A 21865-nucleotide genomic window follows, 5' to 3' on the forward strand; every position below is an offset into this window, starting at 1 on the left:
AGAAAACCCCAAAGAATCCACAAGAAATCGACTGGAACTAATAGAAGATTACAGCAAAGTTTCAGGATACAAGATAAACATACAAGTATCAGTTGGATTCCTTTACACCAACAAAGAGAACCTCAAGGAGGAAATCACCAAATAAATACCATTTACAATAGCCCCCAAGAACATAAAATACTTAGGAATAAATCTAACCAGAGATGTAAAAGATCTATACAATGCAAACTACAAGCCACTAGTGCAAGCAACCAAAAGAAACCAGCATAAGTGGAAAAACATACCTTGCTCATGGATAGGAAGACTCAAAATCGTGAAAATGTCAGTTCTACCCAAATTGATCCACAGATACAACACAATCCCGATCCAAATTCCAATGGCAGTTTTTAATGAGATGGAGAAACAAATCACCAACTTCATATGGAAAGGGAAGAGGTCCCGAATAAGTAAAGCACTACTCAAGAAGAACAAAGTGGGAGGCCTGACACTACCTGATTTTAGAACCTATTATACAGCCACGGCAGTCAAAACAGCCTGATATTGGTACAACAACAGATACACAGACCAGTGGAACAGAATTGAGAATCCAGACATAAATTCATCCAACTATGAGCAGCCAATATTTGACAGATGCCCAAAGTCAGTTAATTGGGGAAAAGACAAGTCTCTTTAACAAATGGTGCTGGCATAACTGGATATCCATCTGCCAAAAACAGAAACAAGACCCATACCATGCACAAAAACTAACTCAAAATGGATCAAAGACTTAAATATAAAATCAAAAACAATAAAGATCATGGAAGAAAAAATAGGGACAACGCTAGGAGCCCTAATACATAGCATAAACACAATAGGAATCATAAGTAACAATGCACAAACACCAGAAGAGAGACTAGATAACTGGGAGCTCCTAAAAATCAAACACTTATGCTCATCAAAAGACTTCATCAAAAGAGTAAAAAGACAACCTACAGACTAGGAAGAAATTTGTGGCTACGACAAATCTGATCATTGTCTAATCTCTACAATCTACAAGATACTGCAAAACCTCAACAACAAAAAGACAAACAACTCAGTTGAAAAATGGGCAAAGGATATGAACAGGCACTTCGTCAAAGAAGATATTCAGGTGGCTAACAAACACAGGAAGAAATGCTCGTGATCATTAGCCATTAGAGAAATGTGGATCAAAACTACAATGAGATATCATCTCACTCCAACAAGGCTAGCATTAATCCAAAAAACACAAAATAATAAATGCTGAGGAGATTGTGGAGAGACTGGAACACTTATATACTGTTGGCGGGAATGTAAATGCTACAACCACTTTGGAAATCGATTTTGCGCTTCCTTAAAAAGCTAGAAATAGAAGTACCATACAATCCAGCTATCCCACTCCTTGGAATACATCCTAGAGAAATAAAAGCCATCACATGAATAGATATATGCACACCCATGTTCACTGCAACACTGTTCACAATAGTAAAAGATGGAAACAACCTAGGTGCCCATCAACGGATGAATGTATAAACAAATTACAGTATATCCACACAATGGAATACTATGCAACGATAAAGAACAATGATGAAGCCGTGAAACATCTTGTAACATGGAGGAAGCTGGAGGTCATTATGCTGAGTGAATTTAGTCAGTCACAGAAGGCCAAATATTGTATAAGACCACCATTATAAGAACTCAAGAAAAGGTTTAAACCCAGAAGGAAACATTCTTTGCTGTTTACGAGGGTGGAGAGGGAGGGTAAGGGTTATTTACTAACTAAATAGCAGATAAGAATTATCTTAGGTGAAGGGAAGGACAGCACACACCATAGGGGATGAGCACAACTGGACTAAACCAAAGCTAAGAACTTTCCTGAATACAATGAAACACTTTGAGGGACAGAGTGGCAGGGGTAGGGGTCTGGGGACCATGCTTTCATGGGACATCTAGGTCAACTGGCATAACAAAGCTTATTAAGAAAATGTCCTGCATCCTACTTTGATGAGTGGCGTCTAGGGTCTTAAAAGCTTGCAAGCGGCCATCTAACATGCATCAATTGTTCCCAATCACCTGGAGTAAAGGAAAATGAAGAACACCAAAGACATAAGGAAAGTATTAGCCCAAGAGCCAGAAAGGACCACATAAACCGGAGACTTCATCAGCCTGAGACCAGAAGAACTAGATGGTACCCAGCTACCACCAATGACCAACCTAACAGGGAACACAACAGAGAGTCCCGGATGGAGCAGGAGAAAGGCAGGGTGAAGAACTCAAATTCTAGTAAGAAGACCAGACTTAATGGTCTGACTGAGACTGGAGGAACCCTGGAAAGCATGGCCCGTGGATTCTCTCTCAGCCCAGAACTAAAACAATTTCCAAAGCCAACTCTTTAGACAGGGATTGGACTGGACTACGGAACACAAAGTGATACTTATGAGGAGTGTGCCTGTTAGCTCAAGTAGATACAAGAGACTAAATGGGCAGCTTCTGTCCGGAGGTAAGATGGGAAGGCAGAGAGGGTTAGGAGCTGACTAAATGGAAATGGGGAATCAGGGGTGGAAAGGAGTATGCTGTCACAGTATGGGAAGAGTAATTAGAGTCACATAACAATGTATGTATAAGTTTTTGTATGGGGAAAAAGAAAAACTTATAGGATCTCAACAAACAAAAAACAACTGAGATCCAGCAATGAATAACCTGAAAATTAAGAAAATAATTCCATTTACATTAGCATCTAAAAGAATAAAATATCTAGGAGTAAATTTAACCAGGGAGGTAAAAGACCTGTACACTGAAAACTACAAAACACTGCTAAAAGAAATTAAAGATGACCTAAATAAATGGAAAGACATCCACGTTTATAGACTGGAAGACTTAATATTGTTAAGATGTCAATACTACCCAAAGTAATCTACAGATTCAACACCATCACTATTAAAGTTGCACCATCTTTTTTTTTTTGTTGCAGAAATGGAAAGGCTGATCCTCCAATTCATACGGAATTGTAAGAGATCCAGAACAGCCAAAACAATCCTGAAAGAAGAAGGATAAAGTAGGAGGATTCACATGTTCCAATTTCAAAACTTACTATGAAGCAACAGTAATCAAGATATTGTAGTCCCAGCACAATGATAAATATATAGATCAATGAGACAGAATTGAGAGTCCAGAAATAAACCTATAATCGACAGTCAATTGATTTTGACAAGGATACCAAGACCATTCAATAGAGAAAGACCAGTCTCTTTAACAAATGGTGCTGGGATAAATGAATAATCACATGCAAAAGAATAAAGTTAAACCCTTACCTCATAGCATATACAAAACTTAACTCAAGATGGAGCAAATCTAAATTGTTAAGAGCTAAAACCATAAAACTTTTAGAAGAAAACATACGAGTAAATGTTTCGGAGCTTAGATTTGGCAAAGGATTCTTAGATAAGACACCAACAGCACAAGCAACAAAAGAAAAAATAGGTAAATTGGATTGCACCAAAATTAAAGTTTTTTTGCCTTAAAGGACACCAAACTAATAAAGTAAAAGGGCAACCCACAGAATAGGAGAAAATATTTGAAAATCATGTATCTGGTAAGGATGTAATAATCAGATATATAAAGAGCTCAGTAAGAAAGAGAGAAATAACCTAATTTAAAAATGGGCAAAGGATATGAATAGGCATTTTCCAAAGAAGACGTACAGCCAATAAACACATGAAAAGGTGCTTGACACTAATAATTATCAGGAAAGTGCAAATCAAAACCATAGTGATACAACTTTACACCCATTAGGATGGTTAGAATCAAAAAGTCAGATCAACAAGTTTTAGTTAGGATGCAGAGAAATCAGAACTCTCAATATACTACTGGTGGAAATATAAGATGGTGCAGTCACTTTGGAAAACAGTCTGACAGTTACTCACATGATTAAACACAGAGTGACCATATGATCCAGCAATTCCATTCCTAGTTATAGACCCAAAAGAAATGAAAACATATGTTCACACAGAAACTTGAAACTTGCACATGAATGTTTACAGCAGCATTATTGATAATAGCCAAAAGGTGGAAAGAACCCAAATGTCTATCAATGGATAAATGGATAAACCAAATGTGGTATATCCACAATGGAATATTGTTGTTGTTAGGTGCCACTGAGCAGGCTCCAACTCATAGTGACCTTATGTATAAGAGAATGAAATTGTATTACTCGGTCATAAAAAGGAATGAAGTACTAATCTATGCTACAACATGGATGAACCTTGAAAACATTATGCTAAGTTAAAGAAGCCAGTCACAAAAGACCACGTACTATTAGGATTCCATTCATATTAAAGTCCAGAATAGGGAAATTTATAGGGTTTAAAAGTAGATTAGTGGTTGCTTACTGCTGGGAATGAGGGATGGGGACACGGAGTAGTAACTAAAGAGTATGGAGTTTGTTTCTGAGGCGATGAAAATGTTCTAAAATTTACTGTGGTAATGACTGCACGTATCTATGAATATACCAAAAACCACTGAATCCTACACTTTAAATGGATGAAGGGTATAGTGTATAGTATCTGAAGTATATTTCAACAATGCTGTTTAAAAAATTTTAAAAACTATAAATTATTCCAAGTCTTCATTTGCAAAAACAAGACAAATACTAAAAAGGGAAGAGCATGAAACTAAATATATTCTACATAATTTACACTTACTCAGGGTTTCTACGCGTCGGAATTAACTCGACAGCAACGGGTTTGGTTTCGGTTATACATTTAATGAAACAGAATTTAGCATTAGCCTATGAGTATATTAAGAACTATACCGACACACAAAAAAATCAATGCTTTCCAAGCCAAATACAGAAACTATGGATTAGTTTTTACTATCCATACTCATAGCTCCCTACATGAGAGAAATTAACAAAGAGCTGTTTATAACCCTAAAGCTATCAAAATAAACCCCTAGTCTTTGGAAAGTAAACAACAAATGAAAGGCAAAAACATTAAAATGGATGCTTACATGTGATAATACATTCAAATCTTCTTCTTGTCTCACCTCCTGAGTACTAACATCTGCATTTGAGAGCTGATGTTCAACAGTAGCTATGCATGTGGTATCTGGGACATTCACCGTTATTTCAAGCTGTCAAAATGAGACGTTTTATTATTTCATTTTGGCGTACCATAAGCAGCAAAACCGAAACCTCATTTCCCACATGAATATGTAAAACAAAATGTTAAACTGAAGAAATAATCCATGTTAAGAAACTAAAACATAGTAATTCTTAAACTGACTGAAAGCAACTTGGCAAAAGTAAAACATGTAAGAGTTTTAAAGATTCTGTAATTATTACTACCAGTAAGCAAAATTTTCCAAGGCAATTTTTTTCTTTATTGCCCTGATGGTAGGAATTTAAGTTGTTTCAAAAATAGCTTTTCTTTTGGTATTAAAAATAATGGTAATATCATTAAACATATCTCTATGCTCATGTGTATTTATTTTTTAAAATTTTTCACTGTGCTTTAGGTGACAGTTTACAGAGCAAATTAGTTTCCCATTCGATAGTTTGTATATAGTGTTCATCACATTGGTTACATTCTCCTCAATGTGTCAGTACTCTCCCCATTTCCGCCTTGGATTCTCCATTTCCTTATTCTACCCCTTCCTGCCTTCTCATCTTTGCCTTTGGGCAAATGCTGTCCTTTTGATCTCATATAATTGATTGTTCTAAGGAACATATTCCTCTTGGGTGTTACTGTTTATTTTATGGACCTGTCTATTGTTTGGCTAAAAGATGGTCTCCAGGAATGGCTTCAGTTCCAGGTCAGAAGGGGGTATTAGGGCCATAGTCTCAAGGGTTCCTCCAATCTGTCAGACCAGTAAGTCTGGTCTTTTTTGTGAATTTGATTTTTTGTTCTACATTTTTCTCCCACTCTGTCTGGAACCCTCTGTTGTGATCCCAGTCAGAGGGGTTGGTAGTGGTAGGGCTAATCTTAGTGCTTGGCATTCCACTAAGCCCCAAACAAATCATATTTGCTACAGATTATTTAGACAATAACGTATTCAAGTTCTAAAAATAACAAAGAGAAGAAATAATGAACTAAAAGAAAAAGGAGAAAAACCAAGTAAGATTGGGCCAAGGATTCGAAACAAAAGCTATACCTCTTCCATCGTTTCCTCAATCTGTGTAGCTACAGGTTCAGGAGATCTGAGACCGAGGGGTACAAAGACTGGAGCTTTGTTTACTTCTTCTGGGGCAAGATGATAGCTTTCTTCTTCATAGTCAGATGCAAAATCTTCAGCATCATCTTCTTCTTCTTCCTGGGAAGCCCGAAGAGTCACCAGCATAGCCTTCGAAGGTCTAGGTTCCTTCTTAGAGCTCTTACCCCGATTTCGTTTTGAACTACGACCTTTGGTGACATTTGGTTTGCTCTTTCGATGTATTCTCCTCTCACTATGATTTATCTCACATTCAGAGGTAGAAGAGACAGCCATTCTTCGATCCAGCGCAATTTTGGAGTAATTTGATTCTTTTAACAGTTGTGGACAGCTGGATGGGTTTAATCAAAACAATATGGTCTTTATATGCACACGGATAATTTTTACAGAAAACCAAACTTTTAGCGTGAAATCCCAGTTCAGGTCATTAGAACGAAAACTCCCACCACCCATTCTTTCAAAAACTTAGGTTCTGAAGAGAAGAAAAGAATTTACTGTTCCTACTACTTAATTTCTCACTTAGAGTTAGTTCTCAGTTATCTACCTAAAATTTTTCATAGTAAGTTTTAATTGTGGGCCGTTTTTCTCTTGCTATATTCAGTAAAAATGAAATACAAGACTGGAAACAATCAGAAGAAAAAGGGATAAAGGACACTGAGTCAATACATACAGAATATGAGATAAAGAAGTGATACCCATTTATCCGATTGGCTAAGTGGATTAGGTTAAAAGAAAAGGGGGCCTTCGTGGAACTTTGGTGGGAGAGTAAGCATGTAACCCACAAACTTGACCCCAGCACACTGAGTGAAATACGTTACATACAAAAGTACAAACGTTGTGTGACCCCACTTATATGAGATACCAGAACTGGCAAATGTATTGAGACAAAAAGTAGATTAGTGGTTACTGGGGCTGGGGGAAGAGGGGAATGGGGAGTAAATGCTTAACAGGTACGGAGTTTCTGCTTGGGAAGATTAAAAAGTTTAGAAATAGTTAGTGGTGATGGTTGCACAACATTGTGAATGTAATTAACGCCACTTAAGTACACACTTAAAAATGGTCAGAATGGCAAAAAACATATATATACACATACATATATATGTATACACACATATATACATATAGCCATAATAAAAAACAGAAAAAAAGTGGAAGAGGGACAGAAAAATCTATCAGAGCAACGCTGGTTTTTAAACACTTTAGTTCCTTTCCACTGTCCTTGAAAACTATGGAAGAAGGGTACCTTTCACGTGTGTTTGTGATCCCATGTGAATTAGCACCCTAATTACTTAGGTAATACACACTATTCTTTGGTCAGGCTTCTACTAATGTCTAGTATACCCAACACTCAGAAATTTTAACCTAGGAAAGAGAAATTTTCCTAAATAGATCTAAAAGAACCAGTAAATTTTAGTAAAAACAGGAATCAAAAGTCGGACAGAAACAGACCTGTCAATAAAAAACTATCTCCACGTCTATTAACAAGTCATCTTCTTGCTGTGTCAGTTAAGGTAAGACACCCAATGAGGAATAGTGATTTTTATTTCCTATTCTGAAAGTACTTATTGTGAGAAATAAGTTAGACACAAAAGGACAAATGTTGTATGATCCCACTTGTTAAATAAAACTTCACCTTTTTGGTTTGCTAAGATACTGCTCTCCAATAATTGAAGACACAGAATTATCCCCTAGAGTTTCCTTTCCAACACTTCCCGATGGTCCAGGTTCTTCAGATTCAGCATCTTTTTTGGCTAAAACACCCTCGCTGGGACCTACACAATCTTTCCTTGCTGAACTTTCCAGAGATGTCAGAAGTTCGGTATTTTTCTTAAATTTAAAAAGAAATAGCTCATGTTACCATGGAAACAATCTCTCTGTTCACTCAGTTTGGTAGTTTGGCCTAAAGTTCTAAGCTTACACACACACAAGTTAGTTTCTAAGTATTTATAATACAATCAATTTTCAGGAAAAGTTACACAAACAAAAGGCAAAGCTGTATATTTTTAATTCTCTCTTTCATGATCCTGACAAAATAGAGCTTAGTGTCAAAAACTGTTTTTTCCAAACTTACTTTTAGAAGGAGCTGGATGTCAGAATCTTCTTGCTGCAGTAAACTATCTTCTAGCTTTCTTGCCTCACTCTGATCTGCCGTGTCTTCTTCTGTTCCTGGTTCCTTTTTCTTACTGTGTGTCCTTCTCAAATTTGGCTTAGCCTTTTGGAATTGCCTTCTTACCAGCTGGGCTGGACTAGGAGTATAAGTTTTATGTTCCTCCCTGGAATGAAACACAAATTATGTTGAACAAAAACCAAAATTCTTGTTAAATCAAACAATTTTGGACATAAAACTATTCTATGTCCAAAGGACTAAAAAAATGGCTATAAAACCACACATGTAAAATGAAAACACATATGCTGACATAAAATGAAGAACATAAAATCTTTCATTGTTTCCATTTTTTGTATAGCATGGAGAATAGTTTTATAATATTAATCTATTTTTACTTTCATTCATTGATTCTGATGTCTAAAAGTTTCTCTGAAAATTAAGTAATTTTACTTGAAGTAAGGAAGACTGAAGAAGAATTGATGCCTTTGAATTATGGTGCTGATGAAGAATACTGAATATACCATGGACCGCCAGAAGAACAAACAAATCTGTCTTGGAAGAAGTACAGCCACAAAGCTCCCTAGAAGGAGGAAGGCAAGACTTCATCTCATGTACTTTGGACATGTTATCAGGAGGGACCAGTCCCTGGAGAAGGACATCACCTTTGGTAAGGTAGAGGGTCAGCAAAAGAGGAAGACCTTCAGTGGGATGGACTGACACAGTGGCTGTAACAATGGGCTCAAACATAGCAACAACTGTAGGATGGCACAGGACAGGGCAGTGTTTCGATCTTTGTACACAGGATTGCTGTGAGTTGGAATTGACTCAGCACCTCAACAACAGGTGAAGGTGAATTTCATAAAGACACTTTAAATAACGCCTTCAACCAGGCTCTGAAGCATGAACAAATATACTATGGTTACAACAACCCTGGTCCTTCTGGTTCAACCTCAGGCTTTAGGACTAGAGTCTATTCTCCCATAACATGCCTCTCAACTCACAGAAAAGGTACTGACAGCCAATATCATAAGGGTCCCAATACACCCATTTGTACCTGCCACGTCAGAGAAAGCCAGGGTTTTAACATTCAATAGAGTAGTCATAGCTCCCAACCTAACTAACAGATTTAAGGTATCATGGGAAATATTTCACTAACAAGGATTTGAATTATGGAAAATTACTCGAAGTTTAAAATCTAATATAAACCTAAATGTTTATAAAGAATAGCTGGGTATATAACTGTCTACCATGAGCTCTCTGAAAGACCTGTATTGAAGACTAACCTTATGTAATATTTTCAATAGATTACCTAGAAGAGAAAGTAGATAGTTATTTTACAAATGTGCCAAACCTACTAAGCTCTTCTGGCAATGAAACACCAAAGACGTTCACAGGAAGATCTAACAAGGCTAATATATGCCAGTGTAGGCTAATGTATTTAGGAAAAGCAAATTATAACTTAAGTATAAGCTATTTATAATCAAACACGGTTCTGCAAAGATATCTAAGAATCCAATACATACCTGAGCAAAATGTGCCACTGAGGTCAAAAGGCACAATAAAATGCTAGTCAGAAGAATAAGCTAATTTTAAAACTACACAAAAATGGTTAATCTAAGAAAGTATCAGTCATGGTACATTTAATAGCAGAAATAAACTTCATGAATTAGAAAATGTTAAAAAGTAAAAAGGGGATATTTCCATATAGGAGGTTTAAAAGCTGGATCTCTCTCATAAAGAAATACAAAGGTTAAGTATAAAACAACTTAAAACATGAAAAATTTTTTTCCTGACGAATAAAGATGTCGTTGTTAGGTGCCACTGAGTCAGTTCCGACTCACAGTGACCCTATGGACAACAAAAAAGAAACACTGCCCAGTCCTGCACCATCCTCACAATCGTTGTTGTGTTTGAGCTCATTGTTGCAGCCACTGTGTCAATCTATCTCTTTGAGGGTCTTCCTCTTTTTCACTGACCCTCTACTTTACCAAGCATGATGTCTTTCTCCAGGGCCTAGTCCCTCCTGATAACATGTCCAAAGTAGGACAAAGTCTCACCATCCTCGTTTCCAAGGGGCACTCTGGCTGTACTTCTTCCAAGACAAATATGTTCATTCTTCTGGTAGTCCATGGTATATTCACTATTCTTCGCCAACACCATAATTTGAAGGCATCAGTTCTTCTTCGGTCTTCCTTATTCATTGTTCAACTTTCGTATGCATATACGGCGAGTGAAAATATCAAGGCTTGGGTCAGGCACACCTGAGTCCTCAAACTGACATCTTTGCTTTTTAACACTTGAAAGGGGTCTTTTGCAGATTTGTTCACTGCAATGTGTCTTTTGATTTCCTGACTGCTGCTTCCGGGGATGTTGATCGTGGGTCCCGGTAAAATGAAATCCTTAACGTCAATCTTTTCTCCGTTTATCAAGATGTTGTTTATTGATCCAGTTGTGAAGATTTTCGTTTTATGTGGAGGTGTAATTCATACTGAAGGCCGTAGTCTTTGATTTTCATCCGTAAGTGCTTCAAGTCCTCTTAGCTTTCAGCAAGCAAGGTTGTGTCATCTGCGTATCAAAGGTTGTTAATGAGTCTTCCACCAATCCTGATGCCATATTCTTCTTCACATAGTCCAGCTTCTTGGATTATTTGTTTAGCGTACAGACTGAACAAGTATGGTGAAAGGATGCAACCCTGACGCGCACCTTTCTTCACTTTATACTATGCAGTACCCCGTTGCTCTGTTCGAACGACTGCCTCTTGGTCTACGTATAGGTTCCACACGAGCACGATTAAGTGTTCTGGAATTCCTGTTCTTTGCAATGTTATCCATAACTCGTTACGATCCACAGTCGAATGCCTTTGCATAGTCAATAAAACACAGGAAAACATCTTTCTGGTATTCTCTGCTTTCAGCCAAGATCCATTTGACATCAGCAATGATAACCCTCATTTCACGTCCTCTTCTGAATCTGAAGTGAACTTCTGGTAGTTCACTGTTGATGTACTGTTGCAACAGCTTTTGAATGATCTTTAGCAAAATTTTACTTGCATGTGACATTAATGATACTGTTCAATGATTTCCTCATTCTATTGGATCACCTTTCTTTGGAATGGGCACAAATATGGATGTCTTCCGATCAGTTGGCCAGGTAGCTGTCTTCTAAATTTCTTGGCATAGAATAGTGAGCGCCTCTAGTGCTGCATCCATTTTTTGAAACGTCTCAATTGGTATACTGTCAACTAGTGGAGCCATGTTTTTCACCAATGCCTTCAGTGCAGCTTGGACTTCTTCCCTCAAAACCACTGGTTATTGATCATATGGTACCTCCTGAAATTCTTTTTGGTACAGTGACTCTGTGTATTCCTTCCATCTTCTTTTGAGGCTTCCTGCGTCATTCAATATTTTGCCCATACCAAAAACCAAACCAAACCTATTGCCGTTAAGTCGATTATGACTCATAGCGACCCTATACCCCATAGAATCCTTCAAATTGCTTAAATATTGCAACTCAAGGCTTGAATTTTTTTCTTCAGTTCTTTCAGTTTGAGAAATGCCGATCGTGTTGTTCCCTTTAGGTTTAAATAAAAGATAGCACTGCCTATACAGGTATGTATTGCTTAACGTCTACAATATGTTCTGTGAAATAGGACCTTATGTGATTTGGACATTGTCTGAACACCTGGGTTTGTGGGGCCTGGGGCTCCCTGGTGTACCGCCCGGGGGCTGCTGTGTTTCATCCAGCCAGGGCAGCTCCAGCTGTGGACACCTGAGTGTGACCCAGAGTGCAGCCCACAGCTCCATGAAGGTCAACCTCATGAAGGTCACCGTGGGGAAGCTCCGGGCTCTGGTAGCAGAGGAGTCGTCTCAGTGACCCAAAGATGTATATATGGTCAGACGTTGACAAACGGACATTATATAGCTCATGACTGTATAACTGTAGGAATTTGCTAGTCTGAAAGTTCTAACTCCTGAAAACTTAAGTTTAAAAGCTAAACTGCTAATGTTATTTTGAGCGACTTATTCAAATCTTCTAGGTTAATTTAGTCAATTATAAATGAGAGCATCAGGAGAGGCTGAATTCGAAGGTCACTAGTCTTTAAAGGCTCAGAGTAAAAATCAAAATCCTTACAAAAGCCCTACAAAATCTGCCCTCCTCCATTCCCAACCTTGATTATGTCCTCTCTTTTGCAGTTTCAGCCACACTGGCCTCTGGTGTTCCTCAAACATGCCAGGCATATTCTTAACTTTAATGCTTCTGAACTGCTGTTCCCTCTTGCCCTGGACATCTACTTGACTTGCTTCCTCTCTCTTTCAGGTCTTTTCTCCAATAGTACCTTCTCAAGAAAGCATTTTCTGACCACTGCTATTTAAAAATTAAGTCCCCATTTGTAACACTCCTCTCCCAACACACATCTGCTTGATATTTCTCTATAGCATTTATTATCTGGTATACTATTCATTTAACTGATTTTTTTGTGTATCATCTGTTCCAATTAGAATATAACCTCCACAAAGGCGGGATTTTTTGTTTTGTTTACTCTTATGTTGTCAGCACCTCGAACAATGCCTGCCACATAGGAAACACTAACATATTTGTTGAATGCATGAATGTATAAGGTTCTTCCCAGTGGAAAAATGTTCTAATTCTGTAAGACCAAAAGGGATTACATTATAAATGGAAAGTAAATTCATAAATAGTTATTAGAAGCCAGAGATGTAAACAGGTTCATCTTTAACGTTTGGGAATTAGTATCTCAGAAAGTGTTCCCTGGAATAATTATCAGAGATAAAACTACTAGACTGGATTGATCATCAGCCAACTCCAATACAGCATTTGTAGTACAAATGAATTTGTAATAAATTTTGGTGGAAAATATCTGTGAGCACTTCATTTAAATATCCATTTAAAGAAATGAAGAAATGGCTTAGTTTGGGAATTTGAAATTAATGTAAAGTAAAAACTGCCCTTAGTCTTAAAATAAAAACAGTATGAAAAGGCTTTTCAAGACAAGAAAAAAAGTAAAAGAAATCCATACTAAAATACAAAGCTTCGTACTGGAAACTTTGTCTAAATAAAACAGTTTAAAGTCATCCAAAATCAACAGCACCACTTGTTCAGAAAGATGACACAACATGTCCAAATTCTATACGTATGGCTTCTTTATCTAATCAGACAGGGCGAAAAGGATACAATAATATCTCTTTTGCAGCTCCCTCCAAAAAACAAGGTAATTCTACATAATTAAAGGAAGGTGGAATGTTCAAAGTAAGAGTGCTGAAGACATCCTGAGGTAGAATAAATACTTCACTAAAAAACATCCCAGTTACAAAGACAGTGTAGTAAACTAGATGGATCATGAATTTTATCCAGGAAAGGTATTTTTATTTTCCTTATAGACTATAAAGGAAGAAACTAACATATCTTGCTTTAATAGCAACAATAATAAAGCAGATGGCAAGTAATAAATGAAAGTAATGTTGAAATTTCTTCACCCTACTAGTATATCTTATTTAAAACATAATATTCTTACCATTTGACTCGGCGTACCGTACCGTACCATACCATACCAGTTGCCTTCAAGTCAACTGTAACTCTTGGTGACCCATGTGTCAGAGTAGAACTGTGCTCTATAGGGTTTTCAATGGCTGATATTTCAAAAGTAGATTGCCACGTCTTTCTTACAAAAAGCTTCTGTGTGGACTCAAACAGCCAACTTCTTGGTTAGCAGCCAAGCACACCGATGGTCTGCACCACCCAGGGACTCCGGCTTGGGGCATAGTTACCTCTAAATATAGTATACTGTAGCACTTCCTATTTATGAACTTTAGTCAGCAGGTTATACATTTCCAAACAAGACCCTCTGTCCATTATTAAAGGTTAGTTTTAAAATAAAAAACAAGGATGTTTTTGAGACTTTTCAAAGAAATTTATAAATTAAGAGAACGTTAGCCATGCAATTCTTACCACATATCAAGAAGCTGATTTAAAATATTCTAATTTTGTAATTATTATTTTATCCTTTTACAAAAATTTCCAGGGTATGATATAAAATCAGTTCTGCAAAAATTCAACCTTTATCTTTGAAAAGTTTTATGCTTTTCTGATTAAAAGTAAACTCACCTTATCTTTTCATCTAAAACATTAATTTTGTTAACATGAAGGCTTTCCACAAGAACCACATGACTCTGATCTTCATTGATTCTGCACTCAGAAACTTTGGAGGATACAACTTCAATTTCAGTTCCAATTTGAGAATTTGACTGAAAATGATAAAATATATTAGTTTTTTTTTTTTTTAATGCAGAACCTGCCTCCTAAAATACTTCAATCATGAGGAAAGGTATTTAGTAAGATTACAAGTGGGTGGAATCAAGAGGCCAGTGTGGCTGAAACTTCGAAAGAGAGGAAAGGTTGATGTCAGGGTATGCAATGTTCATGTTCTGCTGCCCAAAACAAAATTGCCTAGTTCACAGAGAAAGTTTCAAGACTTATTACAATAATATGTTTACATAATACTTTAAAAACTACAACAGTCATCTGTTATGAGACAAACAAAAAAACCAAATGGGTTTTTAAAAAGTCTTTGTATGCCATTCAAATAAGGATTTCAATTATTTTAAATTTAGTTTTCCCTTGGTGACAGAGAAAAGAAGGACAGAAAAACAGAAGTAACTAAAATGGACATTTTTAGACATTAAAATACTTAAGATTTTTTTCTAATATCAAAAGGTCCATCAACAAGAAACAGGTCAAACTGTTGTTCAGAACATTAGAATATTATGCAGCAATTAAAAATGATGTACCTCTACATTTCCTGACACAGAAAGCAACTTAACATATTAAGTGAAAGAGACAGCAAGTAACAAAATAGCATGTGTAAAATGATTTTATTATTTAAATTTACATAAGTATCTGTATATGATAAATCAGGTAAGATATGTCAAAAGGTTTTCAGTAGTTATCTGAGGGTGTTTGAGACCTGGAGTAGTTATTATTATTTGATATTATTTTGTGTTGATCAAACATTTTCACAAGAATAGGTTCATTAGTTAAGAAATAATAAATCTATTTTCATTTTAATTACATAACAATAACTCACCACAGCAAGGAAATTTTTAGTCTCATCTTTTTGTGACATTGGTCTTTCTTCCTTAATTATGTCTTTAGCTTCGCCTTTTTCTACTATTTGCCTCTGTTCAATCTTTCTTATGTTTGGTCTGGGTCTCTGAAGTCGGCGCCTTATTGGTCGAGTAGTTTGGATACTACTTTCTTTCATTTCTTGTTGGAAAGTGTTTATATTATAAGTCCTAGAAAATGGGACAGAGAGAAAGAGAGGGAGTTTGATTGCAAAGACTTGAAAACTAATGTAAAAATGTAAAATTTGAATCTCCTCTAATAATCTCTCTTCAAAAATATTTTTGTACCATTAAAGGAAAATTATTCTGATTATAAATATAGTGTTTTATTTTATAAAGGAAACAATTAACAATCACAATTCTCAAAAAGTAACAATTATATACTTACATATATATGTTTTTAAATACATTTCTTGGGTAGGACCTTAAGCAACTAACAAGGAATATATGCGGGCTATCATTATGAGCTATGGAACTCAAATATATGATATTCTATCTTAGGCACTCTGCTGTAGCAACAAAAATAAACCAACTATCCTTTATTTAAAAAAAACAAAGTCCTTAGGTGGTACAAACAGTTTGTGCTCAACAACTAACCTAAAAGTTGGCAGTTCAAACCCACCCAGCGGTATCATGGAATAAAAAGGTTGGCAATCTGCTTTCTTTAACATTATAGCCAAGAAAATCCTACGGAGGAGTTCTACTCTGTAATACATGAGGTCATCATGAATCAGGATCAACTCGACAGTAACTAATGACAACAACAAATCCTTCATATTCATTTTGAAAATACATTAAAAAACCTTAATTAAAATGAAGAAATATTTTACAGAAGTATCTTTCTTAATTAGATATTAAAAGAAACATCAACACTTCACCAAAGAAGACACTCAGGTAGCCAAAAGACACATGAGGAAATGCTCACTATCATTAGCCATTAGAGAAATGCAAATCAAAACTACAACGAGATACCATCTCATCCCGACAATGCTGGCACTAATCCAAAAAAGCACAAAATAACAAATGTTGGAGAGGTTGTCGGGAGATTGGAACTGTTACACACTGCTGGTGGAAAGATAAAATGGTACAACCACTTTGAAAATGATACAGCATTTCCTTAAAAAGCTAGAAATAGAAATACCATAGGATCCAGCAATCCCACTCCTAGGAATATACCCGAAATAAGAGCCGTCACATGAATAGACATATGCACACCCACGTTCACTGCAGCACTATTCACAATAGCAAAAAGATAGAAATAACCTAAATGCCCATCAACAGAGGAATGGACAAATTATGGTACTTATACACAATGGAATACTATGCAACGATAAAGAACAATGATGAATCCACGAAACATCTCATAACATGGATGAACCTGGAGGGCATTATGCTAAGTGAAATACGTTGTCACAAAAGGACAAATACTGCACCAAATAAACATTGCCATCAAATTGATTCCAACTCATAGCGACCCTACAGGACAGAGTAAAACTGCCCCATAGAGTTTCCAAGGAGCGCCTGGTGGATTCGAACTGCCTACCTTTTGGTTAGCAGGCGTAGCTCTTAACCACTATGCCACCAGAGTTTCCAAATATTGTACGGGACCACTATTTTAAGAACTCAAGAAAAAGTTTAAACACAAAAAAAGCATTCTTTGATAGTTACTAGGGTGGGGAGGGGGAGAGGTGAAATCACTAAGTAGATAGTAGACAAGGGTCAACTTTGGTGAATGGAAGGACAACACACAGTACAGAGGAATTCAGCACAACTGGACCAAAGCAAAAGCAAAGAAGTTTCCTAGACACATACAAACACTTTGAGGGGCAGAGTAGCTGGGGCTGGGGCCTGGGGCCTAGAGTTTCAGGGGATATCTAGGTCAACCGGCATAACATAATTTATAAATAAAATGTTCTATATCCCACTTTGGTGAGTGGCGTCCGGGGTCTTAAAAGCTTGGGAGGGGCCATCTAATATACATCTATTGGTCCCATCCCACTTGGAGCAAAGGAAAATAAAGAAAACCAAAGGCACAATACTAGCCCAAAGTACTAAAGGACCAACTGAACCAGAGACTCCATCAGCCTGAGACCAGAAGAACTAGATGGTGCCTGGTTACCACCAATGACCACCCTGACAGGGAACACAACAGAGAGTCTCAGACAGAGCAGGAGAAAAATGTAGAACACAACTCAAATTCACGTAAAAGGACCAGACTTATTGGTCTGACATAGACTGAAGGAACCCCCAAAACTATGGCCCCCAGATGATCTATTAACCCAGAACTGAAACTATTCCCGAAGCCCACTCTTTAGGCAAAGATTAAACAGGACTATAAAACAAAAGATAATACACGTGAGGAATGTGCTTCTTAGTTCAATCAAATACACAAGACCAAACGGGCAGCTCCTGTCCAACAGCAGGATGAGCAGGCAGGAAGGAACAGGAACTGGTTGAATGGACACAGGGAACCCAGGATGGAAAGGAGGAATGTGCTGTCACATTGTGGGGATTGCAACCTATGTCACAAAAACAATATGTGTATAAATTTTTGAATGAGAAATTAACTTGCGCTGTAAATTTTCACCTAAAGCACAATTAAAAAAAAATCAGTGTTTACCCTGTAGAAGCAACTAAGTCATTTTCCTGAGCTTGTGTGGACTGAGACTCCTCGTTTGGTTCACGAGAACCTGAATGTGAAAGGTTCTTTTCAGGCTGTATACACGGTAATATCACAGCCTTTTCCTCCTTATGATCTGATTCATCTTTTTTTCTTGATGTCATTAGGGAAGCCACATCCTAGAAGGCAGATTAAAAAAAATTTTTTTAAGTTCATCCAGGGTTGGTAAAGGTATAGGGAAATAGGAACTTTTATATACTATTAGCGGAGGAATAAATTGTTATAATCTTTGTAGCGGGCAATCAGACAATACGTATCCAAATTTTAAATTCCCCAGCAATGTCACTTCTAGAAAGTTATCCTATAAGAATACTCAATTATCTAGAAATGTATATACAAGGACATTTATTATAGCAACATAATAACCAAAAAGAGAAACAAACAAAATATTAGAAACAAGAGAAGTATCAACAGAGGACTGACTAAATAAACTATAAAATCGTTACAGTGCAACAGTATACAGCCATTTAAAATAAGTTAAATTTCTATATACTGTTCCAGAAAGGAGCCTTGGTGGCGCAGTGGTTAAGCTCTTGGCTGCTAACCGAAAGGTAGGCAGGTGGTCAACCCACCAGTCACTCCACAGAAGAAAGATGTGGCAGTAAATCTTTTGCTTGGAGATGATGAAAACTCTATAAGGCAGTTTACTCTCTCTTACAGGGACACTACAAGTCGGAATCAACTCGACAGCAGTGGGTTTGGTTTTTTGGTTCCAGAAAGAGGTCCACAATGTTTTATCAAGTGGAAAAACCAGAAGGCAAAGCTTAATGTTATTTTTTGTAAAACAATAAAAATACATGCACATTTTGTTATTTATACGGTTAACTTGGAAGGGAGGGATGCAACATTATAAAGGACTCTCATTTTTTAGTCTACATATATCTTTCCAATTTAAAAGATTTATAACCACAAAAAAGAATAAAACAAATGACTTCTCTTTTCAAATATAAGATTTAGAAAATAAGATAAATGTTGATATACAGTAAAGAACTAAGCTATTTCAGGATGTCAAATAATTTTAATTCAAAAAAATATGTTTAGAAAACTCAATTTATGAGTGTTAAACAGTTCATTTCAAAGCTTTTGATGTGATCTTAATCTGTTAAGGACCAAGTCAATGAAATATTTAAAAAATATCTCCTTTAACCACTAAAGGAGCTTTTAATTTTCATTTCATCTTCACAACACAGTAATATAATAAAGAATTATTATTCCCATTTTTTCTAAGAAATGATTACTTCATTTGGTTACGGTCATATAGTGAGTAAAGGTCAGAACTTGAACTAGAGCCCAGGCCTGCTAAATGCCTTCACATGACACATGAGATTCTTACACAAAGTATGTGAAACAATGAGGGCATTAAACACAGGAATAATATCACACACGATAAAAATAATACGATGAAATATTTGTGAAATTTTAATTCTAGGTGTTTCACTTTAGTAACACTCAACAGCTGCTGTCAAGTTGATTCCAACTCATGGTAACCCCATGTGTGTCAGAGAACTGTTCCCCATAGGGTTTTCAATGGTTAATTTTCCAGAAGTAGACTGCCAGGCTTTTCTTTCAAGGCACCTCTGGGTGGACTCAAACCTCCAACCTTTCAGTTAGCGGCTGAGAATATTAACCATTTGCACCATACAGGGGCTCATTAGTAACACTAGTGAATCATTAAAAAACAACTCCATCTTAAATATCACTCACATCTTGAGAAGGGTAGTTATTAGTTTGTTGACTGTTCTGTTGTAGTACAACAGTTTCCATTTTATCAGTTTCCAATTTCTTCCCAGGTACATATTTTTCTGCTTCTGTAGTCTCTCTCTTTAAACTTACTCTTGCTAAGTTTGGTTTTGGTCTTTTAAATCGACTTCTCACAAAAGGTGCAGTTTTAACTTCAAGTGGCTTCTGTTCTTGAGTAAGAGATTTGCTTTTGGAACAAGGATTATCAAGCTTTAGAATGAATTGAAAGGTGCAGTGGGACCAGAGTCTTAGGACAACCCTAGAGACTGGAAATAACATTTATTATTAATTCTTAACAGAAAAACAAATTGGACTATTTGGTAGATGCTGAAAAATGTGAAGATCTAATCCAGGTATGAGCCTTAGAACATCATCTTTGCACAAAAAAATACAGGTCTGTCAAATCTGTGTTGACTTAGGAGTATGTGTTACATACAATTCTGTGTGTGCTAGCAATTCTCACAATTAACTGTCAGAATGATCTTAATCCTTTCCCCCAGCCTTCCCAAAACTATAATTTGCAAATATAACTTCATATACTTTCTTTAAAAGAACACACTTATATACTTATACCTTAAATTAGTATCTGAAAACTGCTCCGGAACATCTGGAAATTGCATCCCTTGGTCTTCTGTCTTACCAAGTTCAGAAGTCTGCAAAGAAGTCTTTGAATGACTTAACTGACTTGATACTTCCTTTTCAGAATTTCTTTCTTCTTCTACAGATGTACGCACCACCGACAGGACATCACTGCTAATGTTCTGGAGGGAACAGACACAATGAAACAGCACACTTACAAGATTCCTTAGGCATCTCTGACATTTCAAAGAAAAGCCAAAAACACTTTTCTTAAAAAATCTACAAATTTGTTTCTGATTTTTAAATAAAATAAAATTTAATTTACAAATGTTAAAACCTAGAGTTCAGGAAACTCTTCCTTTTATATTACATATTATGATTTTTCCAAACCACAAATGCCATTATCTATGCAAAAAAAAATTTAGAAAAAAAGTCCTGTAAAATGTTAAAAATAGCATACACTTCAAGTAACTGGAAACCTTTAATAAAAGAAAACTTTTAAAATGGAATAAAGGGGAGGGGATGGGAAATACAAAAGGGATACAAATATGGTCAAAAGAAATAACTCCAAAGTATGTTCATACCAGGATTAGCATAAATTCAGTCCAATTTCCTATGCCCCTTTTATCTAAAAGAGCAATTTCAAATTGACATTAAGAACTGGTAACTTCTAAGTTTCTTCAAGATCCTAAACATACATCTTTAGGGCTAGAAAGGACTTTAGACTTTTTGAGATTTTAAACACTGCTGGGCTTAAGAGCAATAACCATGAAATTACTCTGATAACTTTTCTCTGAAAAAGTATTCAAAATTAACTTTTAAAGGACAGAAAAATACATACTTGTATATCTGGTGAAGGCATAGGGCTGCAGTCACCACTACTGCTCTGTATTAAATTTGTCTCAATTAGTCTTGATGTAGCAGTCTCCTCTGGTTCATTCTCCCTTGGAGCAGTATCCGTTTTTCCAGTATTTTTCAAATCCGCTACCATTTCCTCAATAGCACTGATCTCTTCTGATCCTGTTTCCCTCAAGGAAATTTCTCTTCTGGTGTCTTTCAAATCTGTCTCCGTTTCCTCAATGACAGTCATCTTTCCTGATACCTTGTCCATCAGGAAAATGTTTCCTTTTCCAGTTTCTTTCAAATCAATTTCCCTTTCTCTTATGGCACTGACCTCTTTTACTACCTTTTCCCTTGGGGACATTTCTCTTCCAGTTTCTTCCAAATCTGTCTCCACTTCACTTATAGTCTTGACCTCCTCTGGGGTCTCTTCCCATGGGGATATTTCTCTTCTTCCAGTTTCTTCAAAATCTCCCTTTCCTTCCTCAGAGGCAGCAATCATTTCTGGAATGTTCTGCCTTGGGGAAACCTCTCTTTCAGTTTCTTCCAAATCTGTCTCCACCTCACCTACAGTCT

The 21865-nt window shown here is 36.5% G+C and overlaps 1 protein-coding gene across 10 annotated transcripts in view; it reads right to left on the reverse strand.

Annotated features, from left to right (window-relative positions):
* BDP1 (B double prime 1, subunit of RNA polymerase III transcription initiation factor IIIB) overlaps positions 1–21865 on the reverse strand; it is a 127321-nt gene that overhangs the window by 48038 nt on the left and 57418 nt on the right. For 9 of the 10 annotated variants that reach the window (XR_002823746.1, XM_023729537.1, XM_023729540.1 and 6 more), the window contains 10 exons: positions 21291–21856; positions 20444–20631; positions 19835–20057; positions 18071–18249; positions 15414–15621; positions 14435–14574; positions 8276–8477; positions 7838–8031; positions 6148–6535; positions 5005–5127 (listed from right to left, as the gene is read on the reverse strand). Coding sequence is in view for 9 of the 10 variants with exons in the window: in XM_023729537.1 (XP_023585305.1) it covers positions 5005–5127; positions 6148–6535; positions 7838–8031; positions 8276–8477; positions 14435–14574; positions 15414–15621; positions 18071–18249; positions 19835–20057; positions 20444–20631; positions 21291–21856 (2411 nt within the window). In the remaining variant the exon portion in view is untranslated. Of the gene's footprint in view, positions 1–5004; positions 5128–6147; positions 6536–7837; positions 8032–8275; positions 8478–14434; positions 14575–15413; positions 15622–18070; positions 18250–19834; positions 20058–20443; positions 20632–21290 lie in introns of all 10 variants that reach the window. The other variant, XM_023729545.1, reaches the window with a different exon arrangement.

Source organism: Trichechus manatus, unplaced genomic scaffold (assembly GCF_000243295.1).
Source record: "Trichechus manatus latirostris isolate Lorelei unplaced genomic scaffold, TriManLat1.0 scaffold00029, whole genome shotgun sequence".
Taxonomy (NCBI): Eukaryota; Metazoa; Chordata; class Mammalia; order Sirenia; family Trichechidae; genus Trichechus; species Trichechus manatus.